Source organism: Hyperoodon ampullatus (assembly GCF_949752795.1).
Source record: "Hyperoodon ampullatus genome assembly, chromosome: 5".
Classification (NCBI taxonomy): domain Eukaryota; kingdom Metazoa; phylum Chordata; class Mammalia; order Artiodactyla; family Ziphiidae; genus Hyperoodon; species Hyperoodon ampullatus.
The window spans coordinates 73,491,941-73,509,307 of record NC_136918.1 but is presented as its reverse complement, the minus strand read 5'-3'; the positions used below and the strand labels follow the sequence as shown (position 1 = coordinate 73,509,307).

At 42.4% G+C, this 17,367-nt stretch overlaps 1 protein-coding gene across 1 annotated transcript in view; it reads right to left on the bottom strand.

The window, feature by feature from the left end:
* Positions 1-16,933, bottom strand: part of COL6A6 (collagen type VI alpha 6 chain) — a gene marked incomplete at both ends in the record, with an annotated part of 106,797 nt that extends 89,864 nt beyond the window's left edge. The window contains 7 exons of the mRNA XM_079705245.1: positions 2,551-3,120; positions 4,943-5,518; positions 8,510-9,067; positions 10,455-11,015; positions 12,089-12,709; positions 13,972-14,559; positions 16,873-16,933. Of these exons, the coding sequence (XP_079561371.1) occupies positions 2,551-3,120; positions 4,943-5,518; positions 8,510-9,067; positions 10,455-11,015; positions 12,089-12,709; positions 13,972-14,559; positions 16,873-16,933 (3,535 nt within the window). The remainder of the gene's footprint in view (positions 1-2,550; positions 3,121-4,942; positions 5,519-8,509; positions 9,068-10,454; positions 11,016-12,088; positions 12,710-13,971; positions 14,560-16,872) is intronic.
* Positions 16,934-17,367: the final 434 nt, after the last annotated feature.

Here is a 17,367-nt window from a genome sequence, read left to right as displayed (position 1 = left end):
CCTACACAGATGCACAAAAAAATACTGATTCTTCCCTCATATCTCCATGCAGCTGACCATCCTGTCCCATAAATTGAATCCTAAGTACAATCAGAGAAACAGAGATGATTTAACTGCACAAATGAGAAAAGTAAGAAAGGCGAGTGACCTCTCCAAAGTGGTGCATATTTTAATAAGAAGCAAAGCTGGATGTTCAAGCTCTGAATCTGGTTTGCTTTGAGAGACACCAAGCTACTGTCTGATTTCCTTGATTTGGGGGTTTATCATTTAAGAGGAGCTGGTATTCTCTGCTATGTTTGCACAGGCTTTTGAAGCTTTATCAGCTTTATCAGTCTAGCCTCATTAGTCCTCAGCCCAGGCTTGGCTACAAAGGCCTCATACATTCTTGTTTGCTACAGTAATCACTTCAAGTTTATCTTTATAGGGTACTTTCCTTATTTGTTTGTTTGTTTATTTATTTACTCATTCATTCATTCGTTCATTCATTCATGACTGCTGTTTTGACTTTCCACATGGTTTTCTTTCACCCATTCTAGGACAGACAAGATGGTTCCGGGATCATATTCTGCCTAATAATTGGAAATGGGTATTTCATGTGAAAAAGGAAAGTCATGTGGAAGGTTTGGCTGAGGTCACCAGGCACATTCCAAAGTATGGGAGGGATTGTAGAGTGAGATTTACAAAGGCAATCATTCCTCACCAATGACAGGACTCTTAACCTTTGGCTCACACACTGGGTCTTATAAAAGGTTTGAGCTTGGAGTTTAGAGGAGCACTTTTGGAGAGGATGGTTGGTGTGCCCTGAGGTCTCTCCCCACAAACACACACACACACAAGGAGAGGAGGTAACGTCCTCTTTAAGTCAAGAGAGAGGAGATTTGAGAGGTAACTTGGAGATGACACAGCCTAGAAATTCTAAAGAATGAGACACAATGGCACGCTGCTCTCTGCAAAGGAGAGGCACCCACACCAGGGGGCTGGAACTTCCAGTATTTACTGGGGAAATTGACATGTAATTGTTTCCCATGGAGGTGATATGGCTGCATGTAAGAAAGAGCTGTGTTGGGCTCCTCTGATCTCCCATCCAAGAAGGCCACCTGGAGGGGCAAAGAGCTGGCAGCAGATAAAGCTGGAGGCATCACTAGATGCCCGGAGGCTGAGAAAGGCATAAGGGAACATCTGGAATTGAGAGATGCTCACCGTCCTCAAGGGAGCTATGGTGGAGAGACAGTGATGCTCTGACAAATGTGCTTTGGTGGGGGTGGAGGGGGTGGGGGGCAGGAGGGGAAGTCTTTGAAACATTCATAAATGGGCCCAGCTTTAGACATGGGCTACTGAGAAAACGAAGTCCTGAAAAGTGCCATCAAGTAGGAACTTTCCTGAATCTCTTTGGCTCCTCTCCCTTCCCCAGCCCATTCTGGAGAGGCCAGAAACCATGGTCAGTAAGAAGAGGGCAGGGCCTGGGAGAAGGGGGCAGAAGTGGGAGGTGGGGAACAATGGATAAAATGCCAACCGTGTGTAGTTGCTTCTGTCATGGTGAGTGGCCTGTGGCAGGGAAAGCACAGTAACCTTCACGGAGCATGAAGTTTGAATAGTTCCACGGGGATGGACATATTCATCACCAAGAAGAGGTTCACTTATTTCCTGAAAGTGACTGAGGGCAAGGGAAGAGCTGACCCCCATGAATAAACTGAATGGGCCAACAGTAGAAAAAAGTGAAGTGACTTTATAATGGCATACCAGGTGTCATGCTTATTCAAAGTAACGTTACATATGCATTTTCTCATTTCATCTTCACAGTGATCTTCTGAACTAGGTGTTCTGTCATTCACATTTTACAGAGGAGAAAAATTTAAACTTAGAAAAGTTAAGTTTAAAAAATTTTTGTCCAAGAAAAAATGGCCATGGAGTGGGGATTTGCAGCCCAGTTAACTGTCCATTTCCAGAGCTGCCTCTTAGCAACCGTGTAGCCTTCCTCTCCCAAGTGGAAATCCAGGGTTAGTTATAATCCACAGGTAGTTATACAGAATCACAGCTAACCCCATCAGAACTTTTATAAAAATAGAAAAAGTTATTTATCCTTGAAGACCTTTCTTTCCATCTATTGGAAAATTGTCAAAATGTGCTAATTTTTAAGAAGAGATTTACCAACTTCTGCAGTGAAGTTTCATAACAAAGCTCTAAACCACTACGGATGTTCCCTCCCTACCTGTGGCAGCACTTGGCAGCCCCGTTGCCAGGCAACCCAAGTCTGTCAAATAGTTCATTTCTTTGGGACACATTCCTCAGCCTCTGAAACCAGCCAGAGTGTAAACAATGGCCTTCTCCTCACACCTTTGGAAGCTGAGGCGTTCCCATTCACAGAGGGGGCATGTACTCCCAGGAGAAGGGGAGAGAAAAGGACAGTCTCTCCAATATCCTGTTTCTTAATCCACAAGTCACAAAAACTACTTGACAACTGTGAAAAGTTTGAAATCCAGAGGCACAAAGCTACATTTTCCCACCAGCCCCAGGGAAGGAACAAACACGAAGGACACTTTCAATACTCACTGCTCTCACCCCGCGAGGTACAGATGTTGCGAACGATCCTCTTCTTGATCTTTTTCAGTTCGTCAAAGTTGTGAACTGTCAGTTTTTTATCGGCGGTCCCAGTGATCTGAACGAGCTGCTGGTCATCCACATCCCCGATGCCCACGGAGTAAATGCTGATCCCTTTGTGTCTCAGCTCTTCGGCGGCCTGAGCCACTTCGTCTTGGGACTGGCCATCTGTGAGGACCAGCAGCACCTGCGGGGTACCTGTGTTGATCCGGCTGCCCATGTCTGGCTGGAAGTAGTGCCCTACCTGCTGGAGAGCAGAGCCAATGTACGTGTATCCAAAGATCTGCTGGATGTTTTCAATCTGAAAGGAGATCTCCTTTTTGCCCATGAAAGTTCCCAGTGGAAACTCCGGCTGGTAGGTGTGGCTGAACTGGGCAGCTCCTATACGCACTCTGTTGACACTGACATCGAAGTCTTGAACGACAGATGCCAAGAATTTCTTCATCTTCTTGAAGTCATCTGGATGAATGCTATTCGAACCATCCATGAGGAACACAAGGTCTACTTTTTCAATTTCACAATCTACAAAGTACACAGCAACAAAATCAGATTTTTATTCTTTCTCTAACCCAGCAGAAGTCAAACATTTCCAGCTACAGAGAAATGCTATTTCTGAAGGTGGTTTCTTAGCTTAAGCCACCCTGTGGTCCCATTAATTGGAGAGGAAACAAAAACTAACAATTGGTCATAAAGGCAGCATGAGGCATATACAATTCCCACGTCCTTTTAGGCTTCTCTTGGCTTTTCCGTTTGGTCTCACACCGAGATATCAGAGAAATGGGTGTGGTGCCACAGAAATATTGCTCTCACCTGCAATCTAGCTTTAACACTTCCAGCAAGCTCAGTGACAGTAGCAGCATAGCAAGAAAAAACACACCTCCATTTAGGGATGCAAACAAGAGACAGATGGTCTGTATTATTGGCTTGGCCTTGCTGGCCATTTGAGCCAATAAGTGCTTTTCTAGTTTCTTAGGGCAAATTGAGCTTTGAGAATCATGACTTCCAACCTATATCTAGTCAGTTTGTTTCTTAATCAGCCCACTTTCTGGTATATACAGGCAAAAATGTCTACTTGAGAAAAATGTTTTTGAACAACGCACTATGGCTTAGAGATGCTTCCCTTGTCTTAACACAGCAAATTAACAACAAGAATGTGAAAGGCCGTTGCCAGTGAATGAGTTATGCTTGGCATGAGCTCATGTGTGTTCCTTAGCCTTCTGGAAAGCATTATCATTTCCTTGAATTCCCCAGAGAGCTCACCATTGAACTAACTTTATTAATTCTCATTTTAATCTCAGAAAATGTTAAAAGTGTCTGAGATTCCTGTAGCTGAGATAAGCAAGGAAGAGATAAAATATAGGGTAAACAGATCCTTCAGGAATTGGTTAGTTCATTAAATTCCTTTGTTTCAGTGCCCAAGATAAAACTTTCAGTATAAAAATTCAATTTCAACTTCTACAGTTCACTTGAAAGGGGCAGATTGATTTTTAGATATTGGCCAACAGAAAGTCAGAGATTCATCCCAGTTTTCAGTGAGATCCAGATGGATTTTGTTAGTTTTGTGAAAGAAAAAGACAGTAGCTGCATTCTCAGGAGGCAAGGCATATGAAAAACAGGAAAGTTAAATAAGATTTAAAAGGAGCTGCACCAAGATACTGAAATCCTTGATTAATATTAATTCTTCTAATAAAAAATACTTGGTATTTTTGGTAAAACACATCCTAATAGAAATACTAAGGAATTTTAATAAACCACAACCTCCCTTTGAAACAAAAGTGTAAAGTGGCAGCTGAATGAATGAATGCATACATACATACAGCAATGCAATTTCCAGCTGCCGGAATAGAAACACAGTATCCAGGGCAAAAGAAGTCTTGCTCACAATCTTCTCTGGAAACATCTGAGGCTAAAACCGAGGGCTTAACATTGGGCTCCATACTGCAAATGAATCTGTGCCATAACAGAAACGGGTGAAGGCACAGGGGACTTCCAGAATGTAGGAGAGAGGACTTCAAGCAGTGGTCGCTGGTTCTTAGGAAGAGAGGGATTTGATTTCTTGAGTAAAGAACAGGAAGGAGAACTAGCGAGTCAAAGAGGCATGTAAACACATCTGTGTTCCAATAAATAAAGCCTGTTCGAAATGGAGAATTTTCCATCGTTGGAAGAGTTTAGGCAGAAGTGAGTGGGAGTGTTGTGGAAGGCCAAATGAAACATCCTTGAGGTCTTTCCAACCTGAGATTCCACAGTGTGGGAACTTCTGCAGAACCCTCAGTTCCCCTTCTCTTTGGTTTCTCCCTTATTTGGACCTCTGCTGATAATTAAAAACGTAATGGATGAATCTTACCTACTTTTGAAGAGTTACACACACTGGCGGACACATCTGAAAATATCCCCTTCAGGCCTCCAAAAGTTTCCACAAAGAAGTACTTGTCACTCGATCCTGCCATGGCCAACAACTCCATGGGGTTGGCACCAGCGATCCCCACGGCCAGGACAAGGATGCCCTTGTCCCGCAAGGCCTTGGCTGTGGCATTGAGTTTATCGGCATCATGGGATTCCCCATCAGTGATTACGATGAGGACCTGGGGGACCCCCTTGTGCAGGCGGCTGCCCCGGGCTTCAGTGAACATGTGGTCTGAGAAGCCCAGGGCCTTGGCGGTGTAAGTGTTGCCTCCCATGGGTTGGTCATTTTGGAGCTCCGAGATCACATCCCATTTTGTGTCAAATTTATCCAGATAAAACAGCACCTCTGGGTCATCCGCGTACTTCAGAGCCCCAAACCGGACATGATTCTTGCTCACATCAGCTTTTTTCACCAAGTCAATCATGAAGTCCTTCATGATATTATACTCATCATGGTCAATGCTGCCAGAGTTGTCAATTACAAACACGACGTCTAAAACTTCAATGCGCTTGCATTCTGAAGGAGGAGGAGAAAGGAAAACTGGACGAGATTAGCTTGCATATCATGCAGGACTCCCCTCCCCTACCTGTTTTTTAAATGCCAGTGTCTCCTCTCCATAGGATCAAGCTGTACATTGGAATGTCCACCCCCTGGACAACAGACACAACACACATGCATTTGTGCTGCCAGTACATAGTAATGCTCATTTAGGTGGCTTTTAGGACAAGGCAGATGTGACGTGAAGCCTACTGCAGGGGTTGGGAAGGGGGTGGGAAGGTGGGTCACAGGATCATCAGGGACAAACATGTCAAGTGCTTTTGGACCAAAAAAACAAAATTCAAAATTATGAGGAAATTTTCCTGTGTAAGTGGTACCTTCAACACGTGCTTTCACTTACACTAATTTGTTTATTTTTTTTAAGCCACAAGGATCATGAGATTTTATTCTTAAAATGAACCCTGGGGAAATGACCAGATGAAAATGAATTTGGCAACACTATATTTTTTCATGATTAACTTTTCAAGGTTACATTTTCTCCCTTTTTGACTTTCTTAAGACATTGTCTGTTTTCGCGATTGGGCCTCATCATAAAAATAAACCCATTTCATACCTGGCCCAACCAAGTGGTCCTAGCATGACTTCTTGTTAACTTTTTAAATGTAGGGTCAATGCCATGGAAAAGTAAAGCAGGAAAGACCCAATTAGTCCATGTGTGTATCACATTCTAACTCAAAGTACAGAGTTCCAAACTCCAAGTCACTCATTCTGGAGAAGTGGAATTTTAAGATGGTGAACGATTTAGTCTCTATGTAGCACCATCCCACTACAGGCCTTAGGAAAGTGTGTTCCAAATGTTAACTCATCCATTCTGGAGAAATGGAACTGTGAGAAGATTCCCACCACCCCCTCTGAGGCTCACCACATTCCCTTCCTTGACAGCCACTTTATTGCTCCGTGGTAGGGCTGTTGCAAATCCGAAAGCCAATGCACTTCATGCCCCTAACTAGAGGCCATGTGTACAGAGCCATAACCAAATTCTCCAGAAAGTCTGGGTCCACACAAGAAGAAACTATGCCCCTCTGGCCTTCGGCTGCCCAGGGGACCAGCTTGGATTACCCAGGGGGCTGGGGAGTAGACTGCTCAGTGCTGGCACCCTTCAAAAAGGTCAGATTTGTTCTGGGTGGAGCTACCAGGACATGAAATCCAGGTGTATTCCTCTTGCCACAAAACATAGACCGCAGTCACCAAGACTCCTAGTGGGAGTTGACCAGAACTGTTATTTGTACAACAGAACAATGTCCCTCTTTTCCTTCAAAATTCCATTAAGATCCATCTCCTTCATAGAGGTTTTTCAGAATGCCTCTGTCATCAAGTCCCATGGGTCGCAATATAAATCAGCCCCTTATTTCTAAGTTTTATCACTTCCCTTACTCTGCAGTCTCCTAGGAACACGTTGGTGACCACCCTATTTATTTCCTTGGAAGCATCCATTGCTCAAGTTCCTATATTATATTCCTCCTTTATAGGATTTAATAAATATCAACATGTTTTTACAAAGATTATCTCATTTTATGTAAGTATTGATTTTTAAAAATTGTAAAATGAACAAACATGTATAGTGGATGTTAGGTCAAAGGGGAGACACCTTGCCCAGGAGGTTATACCCCTCTATCGCCTGTCTCGGTGGACCACACGTAGCCCCCAAACTCAGATTATACAAGGCTGGGCCCCTGCCTTAAGGTGGAACCGACTCTGTGATGTAATTCATGCTCCAGTGCTCCCCATGGGATGAGGCTGAAGCCAGACTCCAGCTGAGACCACCTCCTTGCTTAACTCTTACCCATGCCCTGTCCTGCCCTCCTTACTTCTCTTCTGAAAACACCTCCTCAATAAATCAAAAAGTCTACAAATAATGAATGCTGGAGAGGTGTGGAGAAAAGGGAACCCTCCTACATTGTTGGTGGCAATGTAAATTGGTGAAGCCACTATGGAGAACAGTATGGAGATTCCTTAAAAAACTAAAAATAGAGCTACTGTATTATGTTGCAATCCCACTCCTGAGCATAAATCCAGAGGTAACCATAATTTGAAAACATACATGCATCCCAATGTTCATAGTAGCACTGTTTACAATAGCTGAGGCAAGGAACAACCTAAATGTCCATATATATTATGGAATATTACTCAGCCATAAAAAGAATGAAATAATACCATTTGCAGCAACATGCATGGGCCTAGAGATGATCATACTAAGTGAAGTAAGCCAAATAGAGAAAGACAAATATAATATGATATCACTTATACTGTGGAATCTAAAAAGAAAAAGATACAAATGAACTTATTTACAAAACAAACTCAGAGACAGAAAACAGACTTATGGTCACTAAAGGGGAGGAGGGGGGAAGGGGTAAATTAGGAGGTTGGGATTAACATATACACACTACTATATATAAAATAGATAACCAGCAAGGACCTATGGTATAGAACAGGGAATTATACTCAATATTTTATAATAACTTATATGGGAAAAGAAACTGAAAAAGAACATATATATATATATATATATATATATATGTATAACTGAATCACTTTGCTGTACACCTGAAACTAACACGACATTGTAAATCAACTATACTTCAATAAAATTTTTAAAAAATGAAAAGCAATAGATAAATAAATAAATAAATCACTTCCACAAGAACCCCTGACTCAGCTTCTGCTTCTAGGGAACCAGACCTAAAATCCAGTATGATACTATTTTCCTTAAATGGAGGATTCATCACCCTAGTGCTTTGTCTACAAAAGGGAAAGAATCTAGGTGGATCAGAATTGTTCCTTACTGTCTAATTTAACAGTTCTGTTGAGGAAACTTTCATTTCTATAAGCAAGTCAAAAGCCACTAGGATACAATGTTCAAATAGTAGTCTGCTTAGTTCAAGAAGCAATGACTAACATGTATGTGTGGCATTTGGATAATCCCCCTGTAGTGAATATGCCCACGCCTACCTTCATGGGGGCTGCATATTCCAAAAACAAGGTCGTCTTCAATGTGCTGCAGAATGTCAAAATTCTCAACATAAAAAACCATCTCTGGCCTCCCACTGATCTCCTCAAGCTGGGTGACATTGGAGCCAAACACCCCCACGGAGTAGATAATTATGCCTTCTTGCCGAAGTGCCACTGCTGGGTCCTTGACTACGTCCTGAGCCTCACCGTCCGTGATGAGGATAAGGAACTTCCTGACGTTGGGCCGGGCCCCCTTGGCAGGGCTGAAGTACTGAGACACGAAGGTCAGGGCGCTACCGGTCAAGGTATTTTCTCCAATGTGAGCCATTCGGTCTATTGCATCTGAAATTTCCCCCTGGGACATATATCTGTTGAGCTGAAACTCCTCCTTATTGATGTCACTGAATTGGACTACACCGATTTGCACCCTATCTCCCCCAATCTGAGATTTGTTCACCAGGTTTTTCATAAATGTTTTCATTTTGATGAAGTTTTCAAGTCCTATACTGCCAGAACTGTCCACCAGAAATATGATGTCGGCCTTCATCTCTTTGCAGGCTACACAAGAGAAAGAAGATGGGTTATTCAAGTTGGCTTCGTGTAGAAAGATTAAGAGTGAACAGGAGGGCTTCCCTGGTGGCGCAGAGGTTGAGAGTCCGCCTGCCGATGCAGGGGACGCGGGTTCGTGCCCCGGTCTGGGAGGATCCCACGTGCCGCGGAGCGGCTGGGCCCGTGAGCTATGGCCGCTGAGCCTGCGCGTCCGGAGCCTGTGCTCCGCAACGGGAAAGGCCACAACAGTGAGAGGCCCACATACCACAAAAAAAAAAAAAAAAGAGTGAACAGGAAAACCCAAAACACAAATAATTCTATATGTAAGTTAAGCATGTACTTGGTAAGGGCTGTTATCAGGTAAATAATGCATTGAAGGCAATGAGAGGGAGCCTATTCTCTTTGTTATTTAGTAATTTGCTTTAATATGTAACTCAGGGTTTCTCAACCTCAGCACTACTGACATTGTGGGCTGGAAAATTTGTATTGTGGAGGGCAATCCATGTACTGTAGGATACTGTAGGATGTTTAGCAGTATCCCTGCCCTCTACCTGTTAGATGCCAGTAGTGCTGCCCCAAATATGACCACCAAAAATGTCTCTGGACATTGCCAACTATTCCCTAAGGGGGCAAAATCAACCCTAGTTGAAAACTACTGATCTAACTCTAGAAGATTTCATACACATTTTATCAAAAAGCAATTTAAATAAACCTGTAGTACTACTTAAAATCAGAAATCATTTGATCATATTACACAGGCAGTGTCTAATCTTAGATCTATCCTCACAGGGATTTGTGGGGAGAAGCTAATTAATACTTATTAGAAGCTAATTAATTAGCACTCCCCTAGTTATCACCACCAAAATTGTCTCTAGACATTACCAACCATCCCCTGAGGGGGAAAAATCACCCCTAGTTGAAAATTACTTATCTAGCTCTAGATTTCATACAAATTTTATTAAAAAGCAACTGAAATAAACCTGAAATATTCTTCTTATGCTTCAGATAATAATAATTAGAGCAACACTATAATGGGCCCTTCATTTTGTCCTGGATAATAAACAGCTCCACGAGTCAATGAATCTCAGCTTGGTCATTTATGCTGTTTCTGCACACCTGCAACATCAAACACTGCAGAAAGCAGATGCAAGTTGTTATGTATAGGATGGATAAACAAAAAGGTCCTAATGTACAGCACAGGAAACTATATTCAATATCCTGTGATAAACTATAATGGAAAAGAATATGAAAAAGAATGTGTATATATGTATAACTGTACAGCAGAAGTTAACACAGCATTGTAAATCAACTATATTTCAATTAAAAAAATAAAAAAAGTATAAAATACTGCAGGAAAGCAATTTGGGAGCTGAAGTCCAAAGGCAAGGAGTCCTACCTTCTTCGGCACAGATTTCTTGAACAACTTGGTTTCTTATGTCTTTCAAGGCATCAAAGTCATGCACATAGTACACCCGCTTCTCCTTGCCTGCGATTTCTCGCAGCTGTGTCTCGTTAGCCTCCTTGACCCCGATGGCATAGACGTGGATGAGCTCCTCTCTCAGTCTGTTTGCGGGCCCCAAGATGCTGTCCTGGGACACGCCGTTGGTCAGGAAAACAAGGTGGCATGGCACTCTGTTTTCCCGCTGCCTCTTTGCTTTCTGCAGCAGCCCCAGGGTGAAGTTCAAGGCTGCGCCTGTGTTTGTGTTCCCACCCAGCTGCCTGATGTTCTCGATGGCCTTTCGCACATCATGCTTGTTGGTGTATTTATTGATCTCAAATTCCAAGTCCCAGCGGTCAGCATACTGGACAGCCCCAACTCGCACCTTCTGGGGAGCGATGTTGAACATCCCTACAACCTCCGACAGGAAGGTCTTCATTTCCTGGAAGTCCGTGGCCTGGGTGCTCCCAGAGCCATCGATGAGCAGATAGATGTCTGCTTCCTCAGTGTCCACACAACCTACAATGCAACACGAAAACTGAGTGTGGCGCTGGGGCAAGTGGGACAGAGACACAGGGGCAGGTGGGAGGAAGGGCAAACACCAGCCTCATCAGACAGAAAAATGGGAAACAGTTTCTCCGTGTTAAGACCCAAATGAATTGTCTGTGACAGTTTGAGATGATTTGTATCAAGAATCAGAGTCAATCTGGATGTAGTAGAAGATTAGAAAGAAAACATGTAGATGCTTTTTACAAGTCACTTCTCTTAGCAGGGAGTAACTGCTTAGCAAAATGTTAAGTGGTGATTTGCGTGCTAGAGAAGGTAGCATTTAACTGGACATGGTGGACAAAGTGCTGTCTTTCTTGAAATCTTGAACAAAGTATTTACTCTTCATCCACTCCTGGTCAGTTAACACAACCAGGGGTCTTGTCAGTGGCCTTATTTATGTCAGGCAGTGACACTTCTGCAGTCGACATGCTCTAAATATTTGTTGAAGGATGCAGATATATATGCGTATTGCATGCACACACATAATTTATGAAAAATACATATGTATGTATGAAATATATGAAATACATTGCTCTCTGTCTCTCTCTAAACTCACTGATACTAGAATAGTACCTCCCAATAAATTCATTACTCTGTCCTCAATCCAAATCATGATTCCTGTTTATTCTCTAAATTGGAATTTGAGGCTGAGGGAAGAAGAGGAGGGAGAGAAAAGTACTCACACACAAAAAAAGAAAGGAAAGAGCAAGGAAACATGAGAGGCAAAGGTGAGAAAGGAAAAAGTGCAGAGGAGGAAATAAAAAAGGAAGGTATTCTGGAGTGTTGAGAAGTAACACAGAATCCAAGTAAAGCTGTGCAAAAGAGCAAATAAAAAAAGAAATCCCTTCTTCCCATTCCAACACCTCAATAGCTTTTATTCTCCCCCAATTTATGTTTCCTATTATCAAGTTAAATTAAAAAGTCAGGAACCCACTCTCCCTCCCTACATCATGCCCGCCAAGCCCTTTTGTAGACAGAACACCTGCAAGACAAGAAAAAAGCAAAACGATGGGAATAATCCTTCTCTCAGCAAAAGGCTTTACCAGATTTGAGGGTTTCAGTCCTTGCGGAAATGACAGAGACTGTGTGTGTGATCTGGTTCCGCAGTTTCTTTAGAAACGTCTGGTTGTGGGCAGCCAGGTCGGAGAAGGTTTTCAGTTTGGAGACGTACTGCTCGGCAGGGTGAGATGCGATCTTCTCCAGCTGGGCGTCGCTGGCCCCCTCTATGCCCATGGTGAAGATGGTCACCCCCTGGCGCCGGAGGTTCACAGCAGCCCTGGTAACGTTGTCCTCAGACAGGCTGTGGGTCACCAGCACAGCTATCTGTGGCACCCCCTGATTCTTCCGACTGCCGTGCTGCACGCTGAAGACCTCCTTCCTGATCTTTCTCAAGGCAGCTCCAGTGTAGGCCTTCCCGGCCTGGGGAGAGAGGCTCTGTATATCCTGGAGAATCTCTGACTTGTTTATGCCACTGCTCAGTGGATTAATCACCTTCGTCTCATTGCTATAGGCCACAAGGCCAACCCTCATGCAGTTTTCCTTGATGTCCAGAGCAGATACACTTTCTTCCAGGAATTCTTTAAGATAGTCAAAGTCCTCCCAGCTGCCGTTGATGGACATATCCAACAGGAACACAACATCTGCCACAGAAGCGCCTTGGCAAACTGTGGGCAAGGAATGAACAGGCAGAGTTTCAATTCAGCATCTCTGCTCAGCATTAAAAGACATGGAGAACTCAACCAGAACTTAGTTATGCCCTTAAAGATGGAAGGAGGTGTACAAAATGATTATGAAGCTGAGATCAGAGGGTCCTGGGTTCAAAGGTGGGAGCTTAGCTAGCCTTCCAGCTCCAATTTCCACAGCTGTAAAATGTAGGTAACCATAATATTGATCTCATAGAGTTGTTATGGAGATTAACTGAGATCATGTGTTTAGCATGGGGCCTGGCACATAAAAGTCACTCAGTGAACAGAAGCTACTGCTATTGTATTAAAATCACTAATAAAATCAGCATTTATAGTCCACATTCTTAAAGGATGGTAATGGAATAGCAATTGACATTCTAATATTTTATTTGGGAAAGATGCTAGTAATAGGATTCCCATATTTTCATAGATTGCTACAAGAAAAGCAGCGTTCTCCAGTATCAATAGACAGTTATATATGTCATCTCACTCAAACTGACTTAACCAGACATAATGTGAGTTTCTTACATCACTTGTCTGGACTTGTACACTTTGAGCAAATTATTTTTTACTGGCTCTCTCCTGCCCCTCTCTTGAATGATGTTCATAAACTCTTGGCCATTCTTGCTAATAGGAGAGCACAAGGGGACAGACCAAGACAGCAGGTTGGAGTTGGAGCAGAACATGGGGAAGCTAATTTAGAACAGAGCCGCAGGAAGGGGCAGCGCGGGACTGAAACCACACAGGCGTGGCTCTGACTCCAGACTGCAGCCTCATCCAGGACCAGATCACATCATCTCTAAGAGGGCCCGCAAGTTCCTCTCTGTGGAACAGAGGTTTTGGACTTCCTGAAGTTGTTTCAAGCTCTAACATCCTGTGATGACATTATATGGCTTCTGGAGTCAAGGATTTTTTTAGGAGCAAATTGACCTTTTAAATGAACCAGGAATAAAACTACATAGCAACTGAAGCCCAGGAAGAAAGCTCAGGCAGCTGGGTAGCAGGGTGGAGGCAGCCTGTGAATGACGAGCAATAAGTGAAACATGGAAAACCAAGGCTCACCGAGTTCACTGGATTTAAAAAGGCCACAATCATTCCAGAATGATTTATGCAGAATTTAACATCTGAAAATGCAGCCCAGCTTTTGGGGAAGGGGGTGTTCATAGAGTCTCCATCCTCTCCTCTTGTTGATCTTCCAAAAGCATTTTATCATCATCGCTACACACGCGCCCTGAACCCACCTTCCACAAGAATGTCATTGACTGCTCCTTCCTTGTACTGAGCCGCATCCTTGAGAATCTGCGTCATGTTTTGGGAGAACGTGCTGAGGTCTCGGACCGTCCGGAGGCTGTAGTGGAACGGGCCTGTGGCCATGGCCTTCAGGGTCTCCTCGGACGCCCCCTGCATCCCCACGGAGATGATCCTCACCCCGTCGTTGCGCAGCACCTTGGAGGCCTCTTCCACGGCATCCTCAGACTCAGCCGAAGCCAGGACCACCAGGATTGGGGGAAACTGTCTCCTGTCCCTCCTGTTTGAGAAGTAGGTTGTGTGCACCTCCTGGAGAGTGTTCCCAATCCGCAGGGAGCCACCCAGGAACCTGACGTTCTTCTTGAGGTGGTTCAACATGGGGCCTCTGCTCTTGAAGGTGCTGAGCTGGAATTCTCTGTGGAGCCCATCGCTGTACTGGGCCAGGCCCACACGGTACTTGTGGGCCTCTATGGGGAGGCTGGTGATCATTTTGTTGATGAATGTCTTTACAAATGGGAAGGATTTAATTCCCAGGTGGTCAGAGCTGTCCACCAGAAACACCACATCGGCATACTCAGGGCCTACAAATCCACAGACAAACACAAACAAAGCAAACTTCAAAAATTTACTACCAAGTTTAATGCCAACCATATGGGAAAAACATTACTTCCCTCTTTTGCTTGTATTTGTAATATCTTTCCAATGCGCTGAAAATAATACACATTCTCTCAAGAAAAATATTGTTTCTTGGGCTGATTCTTTATACACTCCCTTGTTTGAACTGATCATGAAATTAAGCATCACTTTTGCAAGGAATTAAGTAGAAATAGGTAAATATAAAGAAGTAAAAAATCATGGGTTTTTATGTGTTTAGTGGATAATTTCCCCATGTCTTTTTTTTCTTTCAGGATTTGACCTCAATTTATATCAACACGATAAACATTTTCATTGAGAATCTAATCAAATTTGTTTGAATGGAGAAATCTAAAAAATAGCCTTTCATTGTGATTTCCACTTAAGCAATGCAACAAGTGATCTGATTAACTTATAAATATATTAGTTTTGTATTCAAAGTGTCAAATTGGTGAAGTTTAAAAAGAATCCTAAAAATCATAAATATGAGATTGCATTAATCTACCTTAAAGTTATTTACAATATTTTTTGATGAGTGCGCATTATAATTGGTAAATTTATTCTCACAAATGTAAAATGTGATAGAAACATTAACATTAGCATTCCTACCTTAAGCTAGGAATAGGATTATACTTTTAATTTCTATTAAGAATATAATTTTTATAGAGGAATACAATACTTTGCTGAGGTTTTAAGGCTTCATTCGATGCCAGATTCAATGCTAGGTATGTAAAATTATATTTTTATGTGATAGAGAGTTATTTGGTTCAAGCACAAAATATCATTTGCTCATGGTCTGTCTGCTGGTTTGAATTCAGAGCTTTTACCACTGTTCTGTAAGCTCCATTTCTGGTCCAGGGAAGGGAGGGAAATATTTGTGTGTGTCTGGATGGTGTATGTTTAAGAAAATACAGTGTAATTGAACAAGCAATGTGAGTCCTGACTTTGTTATCAGCTAATTCTTCCAGCTCTGTCAAGCCATTCAGTATACTTGGGCCTCAGTTTCCTCATATTTAAAATGAGTAGATTCAACTAGAAAATATCTAAGGTCTCTCCTCACTCTGAGTTTCTGATTATCTGAAATAGTCACAAGATAAATTCTAATCAAATTAAAAGAACTTTAATCTTTTCCTGTCTACAACTGCGAGGAAATCACCTTTGGCACCCCAGCATGTTACTTCATTCTCTTTAGAGCAGTCTGATCAAGGCATAGTGGATAAAATCATTCTTTCTTTTCTTCTAAACAACCTGATTTCAACCAGTTTGAGATTGCTTTGATGATCATATAGCCAGCAGAATCTCAGGGGAAAAACTAATTGAGGGGGATCAACATCTTCCTCCAAGAGAAGGCTGGAACCCCTCTGAGGACTGTCAGGTGAGTACTGCCTAGGATGGCTTGACTTGTGACCAAAAGTGACCTTTCTATTCATGGACAAATCCCCACATTTTGTATGGAGAAAAGAAATGCAGCCACTGGCACAGGAGGCATATTTAGGTTCTAACCAGGCCCATCACTATATCGGAACCACAGAACAACTGGGGGAAAAGCACTGCCTTTCTTTAAAAAGCTTAATAATAGGCCTAGTGAGACATCAAAGGAAGATGTTTGCAGGGCAAAGTCTAATCTGTCTCTCCAGAAAACTTGTTTCCAAGGTCAGAGTCCTTGAGAAAACTGTAAAAGCCAATCTAGGTGGCCCTGCACATGAAGTGACCAGTATAAGAACTGATTATTTAGGAGGTGGTAGAGGCTGTGAAGGCTTGGCCAGTATTTTGACTTCAAGTCCACTGGACATAGATTGCTGAGAGTGGATGGCTCTGGAGCTCTCTCTTCAGGGTAAAAGCACTTTCTTTACAATAATCAGACACTCAGTTTAAATTGGAGCAAAATCTGGATGCTTAACCAAGACAAATGTTTCAGCACAAACAAATTAGGAAGAGACATTTCAAATTTTCCAAGCCTGAACCTAATGTTAAAAGAGAATTTTCATGCAACCTCCCAGACCTAGAAGGAGTTGAAACTGAGGACAAGAAAATAGCTCTTATATCCTCCTATTGTGAACAAGGAATAAGATCCAAAAACAAATGATCTTCAAAGGAACACAGGGTGGCATCAAAAGAAACTGAGCTGCCACTCCCACCCTTACCATCATCAAAATCAAAACAAAGCAAAACAAAACTCTTAACTTTTAAGCAAGTCAAACTCATATATTATTTTCCATAATGAAAATTAAGAAAATAATTCTTTTCATTTTTTTCCTTACCAGAATGTTGGTTGACAGAAACATGGGAACAAATTATCATAAGGAGCAAAGTGAGCAGCATTTTCATATTATAACCTGAAAAATCACCAACTTGAAATCTGAAAAGGCAAAAATATAAACATCTAAAATTGTTGTGTATATTACTTGGAAATCAAGACTCAAACACATATGAGCACACAAAATTATATAATAAATTGGGTGAAGACAAGGAATTTCTGAGGTTCCCTGACCTTCAGCTCTGTGAAGTGCCTTGGAGAAAAATGAACTGTCAACACTTACAGTATCACAAAAGCTTCTTCTGGTCCCCAGACCCTGTAGAAACATGAGATTTTAGATTGTCAATGGAAGCAGCCAGATGCATTCTAGTTCCACCAATATTATGTGTTCCTACTAATCAATTTTCCTATAGCCTCATGTCACCCTCTGTCCACTCATTGCCAAGATAATTCAGAGTTCACAGTTGGGACACAGTCTAAGAGCTGATTTGCAAATTTT